The sequence below is a fragment of the Glycine soja genome, chromosome 12, assembly GCF_004193775.1.
Source record: "Glycine soja cultivar W05 chromosome 12, ASM419377v2, whole genome shotgun sequence".
Lineage (NCBI taxonomy): Eukaryota > Viridiplantae > Streptophyta > Magnoliopsida > Fabales > Fabaceae > Glycine > Glycine soja.
Genome location: NC_041013.1, coordinates 1,702,514 through 1,710,923, shown reverse-complemented (window position 1 = coordinate 1,710,923; position 8,410 = coordinate 1,702,514). Strand labels below are relative to the sequence as shown.

The 8,410-nt window shown below is 33.6% G+C and overlaps 1 protein-coding gene across 2 annotated transcripts; it reads left to right on the top strand.

Annotated features, from left to right (window-relative positions):
• Nucleotides 1–3,053: 3,053 nt before the first annotated feature.
• Nucleotides 3,054–5,861, top strand: LOC114379062. Of its 2 annotated transcripts, XM_028337615.1 has the most exons (3): nt 3,060–3,633; nt 3,712–3,897; nt 5,375–5,861. In XM_028337615.1, exons 1-3 carry the CDS (start codon nt 3,154–3,156, stop codon nt 5,660–5,662), a joined length of 954 nt encoding a protein of 317 aa, XP_028193416.1. In that variant the 5' UTR covers nt 3,060–3,153; the 3' UTR covers nt 5,663–5,861. The 2 variants fall into 2 exon arrangements, with proteins under 2 accessions (XP_028193415.1, XP_028193416.1); XM_028337614.1 differs by having other exon boundaries at nt 3,054–3,897.
• Nucleotides 5,862–8,410: the final 2,549 nt, after the last annotated feature.

Sequence of the window (8,410 nt, the reverse complement as noted above, 5' to 3'; positions counted from 1 at the left end):
TCCTAACATTATCAAATTAGTCACTTTATTCGGTAAAATCGACCACATTATTTAGCTGATATTAATGATGTAGTTAGGAACTAAATTAAGTATTAATGCGTTATGCATACAAAAAATAAGGGTCTAAAATGATTAATACTTATCAAAATTATACCAGCTAGAAATGAGTTTACCAAGGTCAATTTCAAAGATTCTTTTGTTTTCATAATTGTAGGTGGTAAAATAATCAAATATCAGAATTTGATGTGATGTTTTCACTCAAATATCAGAACTGGAGTGGGAAATTTGTAATGGGTACTGTTGGGCACATTGCTATGGTCGTTTTCTTCCCAGCTAATATTCGCTTGAAGTAGTTGATGCTTCATACTATTTACTATTGCCAGTGTGTTTGATTCACTCAAATGGATGTTCTATCTTCATAGAACGGTGTGCATATTTGTTTCACAATTCCAAACCACAGTTAGTTGGGTTGAACTTGATTTTCCTTAAAACGAACGTTATCTCCAAAGCAACTATGGAGTTGCTTTTCCGTTGAATGTGTAGCACCAACAGCAACGCTAAAGGCAAATTATCAGTGAATAGCAAATTTGGTTCTAGAATTGGTCATCCGAATCACTGTGGACGCAAGGGAGATTCAATTGCATGAATTTTCTTGTGATTAAATTCATACGAAATTGCATTTATTCAAACTTCTTGTTTTTGTAAACAGTAATAATAATAATATAATATTAATTCCTATATACTAAAAAAATAATTAATAATATTAATATCACATTATAAAATCTGTACTGATTTAAGTAATTACACATTTAAAAATACTTTTAGTTAATATCATCCACACAAGTTTCATTTTGATAAAAAAAATACTTTTTGAATAAAAATACCAAAATATAAATCAAGTTACATTAAACTTATTTTTAACTAATATTATGTTGATAGTAACTGGTGTCAGTAGACTCACAATAGCATATTGCATCTTAGTTGTCAAATATCAGACTCAGATGCAGCGGCGTAAGCCCTTCGATTTTGGTCACTTTGTTCAACAAAATCTAAAGGCCTTGACTTAATTCGTTGCAGTTTCAGCCCAATCACTGAAAGCTGAATCGGATCTCAGTTTGGGAAAGGCTCCACAAACCTTGATCCCGTCGAGCCATTTTCATTATTATAAATAAAGTTAATTACTGGTTCTGATCATTTTTTGTTATTAAATAAAACCTTATCTCAGCTTTATTATCAATAAAAAGTAAGACTTACAATATTCAATAAAAACTTATTTTTATCATAAATGATATTTAAAGAATAAAAAATAGTATTAGTTGTTAACTTTCATTCTCAATGAAACCGCGTCGTACCAAATGCTCCTCCAATTCTAACTTTGCATTGCCGGCCAAAAACCGGAAGCCATGCCTTAGACTTCTTGTTATTAAATGTATGGAAAATCTAAGAAAATAACCCCACAATCCAAGTGTACCCACGGAAAAAAAATAGTTTATAAAAAAAATCACAAAAACTCTTATGGTTGTTTAGATAGAAAGAAGTAAGAGAGACAATAGAATATTTTTCAAGGCAATTTGTAAATTCTAATTTTTTTTGTTTAATTTAGTTGAATTTGAGGTAAGCTATAGCAAGTGTTGTTCTCTGATCTTTTTAGTAATATATTTCTTGGCCTACTGGTTTAGTTAACTTATTTTTGAGGTGCCAGTTTAACTGGGATGCCAGTAGCCATTTAGCTGTAGTTTGACGTATTTTGCTTAATTTTTTTATAATTGTGGTAATGTATTTAATTAAACCTTACAAAAAGGTGATCCAATAGGTCGAATAACACTTGTTATAAGAGACTCTAATATGATTTTAGAACTATTATGAATTATAAGTCTAACTCAGTACTATAAAAATTAACTTATAAGGTTAGAATAATATATCATTATTGTATTATATTTGGATCATATTACTAATTCATGTTCATGTAAGATTTTTAACACCTATTATTTAAGATTATTTTTTTAACAATATAGGTATATCATTACTATAATATATAAAAGTAAATAGTGAACTTCAATATTAGTTTAATACTCATCATCAATAGAGAAAAAAAACAACACATTATAATTCTCTTATTTAAAGAAGTACATTATAAATTATATATTATCACTATTAAAAAAATTAAAACATTACTCCATAATAATTACCGATACAAATTTTACTGCGTGGTTTAATTTCGTTTTATTTGCTTTAATTTTTACAACAGGAATAAAGAAAAATACCACAAAAATAAGTATATTTTTCGGTTTATGATATGATTTATTTTCACTTTTTTTTATTGGTTTTTAGTGATTGTTTTTGGTGAACATCGGTTTAGTGATTTACAACTATTTGATTCAGTTTTAAATACACTAATCTACCCGATTCCATGCATGCCCCTGATCAACCACCACATTGGAAAAATGGCCTTGCAATATCATTATGGCGCGACGAGAATGCGAAAGGGTAAACTAGACACTTTAAAATTAAATGATCCCCTTCATAAGTCATAACTGGGATGTTTGGTGCTTCCATAGCAATGGATCATTGTAACCAAGCGTAAGCAGACAAAAACCAAAAGAAAGACTCACTATAAGATGGCAACAAGCATTTTATTTCTGGTGCAAAAATTAAGGCACAAATATATGGTAACCCTTCTAGTTCGGTGTTCCCTTTCACCAATCACTAGATTTTGCCCTTTTACAGGATAAAAAAGAGTAAATAATAATGTCCCTATGTCTTTTTTGAAAAATTATATTGTTTATACAATAGTATAAATGTTTATTTCTCTTCGTCAGTTGTCACGTCGCAAGTCTCATGTCACAATTTTAAATTTTATTTCTATTAGAAATATTTCAGGTCATTGTTGTAGAAAAAAAAAATAATTGGAGTTAAAAATGTAGTAGGTTCTTCTATTTTTAGTAAAAAATTGTCTTAATTTTTATATTTAAGCACATCTTAGGGAAGAAAATAATTTGTCTTTCCCAATTGGTCACAAATGAAGAGAATAATGTATTTTCCAAAAGACAATTATTGAAAACTATTTAATAGGGAAAGGGAAAAGTGCAATATTGATTTGATTTTGTTTCCGTTGTATAAAAAGTTGTTCTGAGTGAGAGAAAGAGAAGAAAAATGGGAGGAAGAATGCACACGAAATCAGACTCGGAGGTGACGAGCAACAGCATGGAGCAGTCGTCGCCGGCGCGTTCTCCTCCGCGGCGGCCACTCTACTACGTCCAGAGCCCTTCAAACCACGACGTGGAGAAAATGTCCTACGGCTCAAGCCCCATGGGTTCCCCACACCACCATTTCCACTACTACCTCTCTTCCCCCATCCATCACTCTCGCGAATCCTCCACCTCTCGCTTCTCCGCTTCCCTCAAAAACCCTCGCAACTTCTCCTCCTCCTCCTCCTGGAAGAAGCTCCACCCTCACCCCAACCCCGACGTTGACCCCGACGACCATGACGACGCCGACCACCACCTCAAGCAGTCCTCCCGCAACCTCCGCTTGTACTTGTGGTTCTTCCTCCTCTTTCTTCTCCTTTTGACCCTCTTCTCTTTCATCCTCTGGGCCGCCAGCAAGACCTACAAGCCTCGAATCATTGTCAAGGTAACTTGTCCAAATGGTATTGTTATTTACTGTAGTCTTTGTGATTTGATATTTGGTTTTTGTTATGGGGGTGGACAGAGTATAGTGTTGGAGAACTTGTATGTTCAGTCAGGAAACGATGGAACTGGGGTACCAACTGATATGTTGTCGTTGAACTCAACGGTCAGAATATTGTACAGAAATCCTGCCACTTTCTTCGGCGTTCATGTCACTTCTACCCCTCTTCTCATTAGCTATTACCAGCTTGCAATTGCCTCTGGCCAGGTACCTATTTCTTATTTTTTAATTCCCCAACAAGTTCAATTTTCATTGCTCCCTCTTTATAAAAGCTGCCACCTTCCTACATCATCCTACTTGTAGGGGCCCACAAAACTATATTCAAATTGATGATTCTTTCTTTTTATGAATACTGAAAATCGCAGAGACTTTATTTCTCATTGTAATGTCACGTGACTTTCACAGTATTTGGATTAGGATTATGTAATTTTATAACAATTATTTGTTGAAGCGGGAGGAGACATAGATTCTCGATAAGCAAAGGGATTAGCCCCATCGCCCACAGACATTCCGGAACGGACACGCTAGTTCTAGGTCACTGCTCTACCACATTCCAAAACACTCATTACACTTCCTATTTTCTCATTCTTTTTTTACCTTCCCACAAAACTCTTCTAACTTTTGCAATTTCGTTACAAATACCCTCCTATGCCGTGACCCTGCTGCTTCCATTAATAGAAATAAATCACATGCAAGGCACATGGTCGTTTAATGGAAATTTACAACAAAAATGCCCTCATCTTCCCCAATACTCTCACTCTCACTCTCACAACAGAACCACCACCATGAATTTGCTCTCAATCTCTCCTTTTCACCCTTTCCCTTTCAAGAAAAAAAAAAGAGATTATAATGGAGTAGTACATATACGTTTTTAATGAGTTAATTCCATTTTTATCCTGATTTATTTTGTTGCTTTATTTCATACTCTATTTCCAAATAGGCATCTAAACTCAATCTATTAGTCTTAAAAATTAAGGGATTAAAAATAATTTTTCATTATAAATATTATTAGTGTGCGTCAATCGTCATTTTCATTGCATCTTAAACTTAATTTTTAATTCATTCACTTAATATAACAATGCCTTGAGCTTTGCAGCATACGGCTATACTTTGTCTCATTATTCTGTAGGTTAGTTTAATAATAACCTATAAAGTTTATAGCTTATTGCGATTTTTATTGCCCGCCACTAACCTTTCCAGCACCTAGCCTTGCATTTTCTGTGGAAATTATTGCAAGAAATATTTTTTTGAATATATTCTTATCTTACAAAAATCATCCTCTACAGTTTTTTTTTTAATCCAAAAGAGTGCATCAAACTATCAATACATAAATGAACGGCGAAGTCTCAGATGCAGTTTTATTTAATATATTAATTAATATATCATACCCTGCAAGCTACGAGTTATTTCTATAGCACATTAAATGCTGTGCATTATTTCTTCAATGCAATGTCCAGAGCATGCTTTCATTGTCTTGAAAAGTGAAACATGACATGGCTGTATGCATGCGCGATTCAATTGTATTGTGTTAGAAATTTTGGGACAATTAAAGACATTCTGCATCTGTATGGTGAGACACTTGGACATACACTGTAACAGGAAAATCTGCATTTTGCATATTGTTGATGCAACTAATCTGACTAGCTAATTTCTGATTGACTCACTCGTGTAAATTGGCTATCAGATGCAGAAGTTCTATCAATCGAGGAAGAGTCGGCGGAGTTTGGCTGTAGTGGTTTCAGGACACCAGATTCCTCTCTATGGTGGCGTGTCAGTTTTAGGGAATACTAAAGAGCATTTGGAGAGTGTTGCATTGCCACTGAACCTGACATTTGTAGTGAGATCAAGGGCCTTCATCTTGGGAAGATTAGTTAAGTCTAAATTCTTTCGAAGAATCAGATGTTCTGTCACTTTGCATGGCAACAAACTTGGAAAACATCTTAATTTAACGGATTCCTGTGTTTACAAGTGATATTTATTCCCTCATCCCTTAAATGGCTCAGACGACATGCTTTCACTTTATTACTTGTAACGATAGCTGGTACATTTTTTGGCTCGTTATTTTTAGTTTTTTGTTACCCATCATCTAGCAGAACGAACTTGTCCAATGTCCATTTGTCTCCGTAAATATCTGAACGCCAATTTTAATGTAATATGTGTTCATTGCTTCATTTTGATTCCTTTTCTCTTGCTGGTCCTGCTTATGCGCAATTCTAGCTGCTATGACCAATGACCATGAGTACTTCCAATTTCATCCAGCCTATAGTATCTCGTACAGTTCTGTTTAACTTCCCATCCATCCGGGATATACATGTTTTGTCATTTAAAATAAGCAAATAGGATAAAAGAACAGGGAAGGGAATTACATTCACTAGAACGATGATTGCATTTTTGCATATGATAGCTCATAGCAGTTTAGTTGTTATTAATAACATAATGCAAAACAAGTTTTGTAATTTCTTTGCCTTATAAATAGTAATCCGTTTTACCGTTTGGTGATATAGAAGCCATGTTTGTCCTGCACGACGGTGCTCCTCCTTTTTGAGTCATGTAGGAGTACTTAAAGTATTGAAATCAGATGGTTGTGGGGTAGTGCACTTGTGCAGGATGTTTGAAAAATAAATTTTGTATGTCTGAGATTCTTAATTTCTTAGATATTTAATAAAAGTTGCTTTTAAGTTCCTAATTTGAGGTGAATTGGATACAACAAAGCAAAATTGTTTTAGAAATTATTCGTTGCAAAAAAACAAAATATCTCATTGTTTCATTCAGGAAAAATGTATATTACTTACTGTATATATTTAACTATTTTTAAGTGTCCTGAATCCTGATCAATCTTTTGAACTTTGACTTCGTGTTCTTAAAACTAATGAGGAATTTGGGCTTTTGGTCAACATAGTGATTTGGGCCACTCCCTGTGTGTGTGCTGGTATACACCATGCAAACTGATGACAATGACCATACGGTGGGTTCAATTTTCTTATAGATCTTACTATTAGTCCCAACAAAATTGTTCTTGGTCCCTATCAGCCTCAGCCACAGCAATGACCAAATTATCTTTCCCCCATTTTATGCAGCAGAAACACAATGCCGTAATGCCGGAGAAGAATAATCTTGGAATTTTGAGGAGTTATAAGCACCAATAACAAAAGACATTGGGATCAATAGGAACACCTTTTTTTTTTTTTTATCAACCAAGGTGGGCTTTGGTATCTTATTGCTATCTAATCCAATTATCAAATGCTACTACACTAAGCAGCCTGCTTTCTAATACAAAAACAATTACTGAAGGCAATGGCTAAATGCACCTCTCATATATTTTTATTCTTTTAATTACCTTTTTCAGAAAGTTGATAGAACATTATGGCGAAAGTTGATCCATGTAGCCGACCCCACCTAGTGGGATAAGGCGTTGTTGTTGTTGTTGTTGTAATTACCTTTTTCAGAAAAGAAATTTCGAAAAATATTAAAATCTAATCCCTCTGGATACTACTATCCGAAAGCAAAAATAAAGGTTGTATATTTGTATAAATATGTCAAGAGAGACACGAAGTAAGACTCCTTAAACATTGTTATCTCAAAATTCGTTCTCTACACTTTCACAAAGCAAATTTCCTTGATGCCAGCCCTCCCCTGTGCACCCCCTTTATTACTGCACTTGTTCTGTCCTCAATCATTGAGTTCACTGCCAAGATCTAAATTTACACCTTCTACTTAGCGCAATCACTCCCCCCACACCCGTCCAAGATGGAGGTGTAGTGAAGGTAAGGGGCAAATATAGATCTTAGTAGCAAAATCAAAGATGCATGAGGGATTGAGGATAGAGTAACACATGCAACAACTTTTTTATCGTTGGTTCTAAATTTGTTATTTAAAATACTACTAATAGATTTATACATATTACTAATAATATATTTGAGTTTTGCTTTGTCCTCATTGAACATAATTTTAGTTGTTAAATTATATTTTAAAATTGGCTGGAAATATTTATAATTGTTTAATAATTTTATATTTGTTAGATAGTATGTGACTTAACAATTCTTTTCCTTTCTATATCCGTTTTGAAATTAAGCTGTATGTCTTAAAAGTAATGTTATTCTTACATAAGTTTTTTATATACTTTTTTTTATGTTTTTTTTTTCCTTCTCTATGTCACGTATCTGCTTCTAGAATTTTTCATGTCCTACTGGAGGACCCCTCCCCCACCTACCAAAACAAAAAGATAGAGAAATACACGATAAAAGCAGACCAAAAGAAAAGGAGAACGATATATAGAGTCGCAAAAAATAGCAGTAAAGTGAGAAAATTTTCTGGGGGGCCCCTTGCAAGTATATATGTTTAGGAAAACTTCAAAAAGGAAAGAGCGACTGAGACAGTGGAAGATCAACGGAAAGACATTAATTGAACACAAATATATATGTTTAACGTGTGGAGAAGAAAATGTAATAAACTACTGATAACATACTTTAGGAAAGAAAAATGTTTGGTGCACATTAAAGTGTGTCTAAACCTAGAAAAAGTTAAAAGAAATAGAACAAAGAAAAATTATAACTATGATACGTAATTATAATATGATAAGGATAGAGATAAAGTGTATCAATTGAATGTTTGTATACATTAACGGAGTGTCATGATGAAATACAACTCGATCGTTAGAAAATCAAAATTGTGACAAGAAAATAAAAATAAAAAATTGCATTGTGGAGGGGAGAAAAAGTTA

Excerpts from the sequence above, each read along its gene's own strand:
- LOC114379062 (XM_028337614.1), top strand. The coding sequence starts at position 3,154 with ATGGGAGGAAGAATGCACACGAAATCAGACTCGGAGGTGACGAGCAAC. Across the intron at positions 3,898-5,374 it reads TTGCAATTGCCTCTGGCCAG|ATGCAGAAGTTCTATCAATC; the intron begins GTACCTATTTCT and ends ATTGGCTATCAG.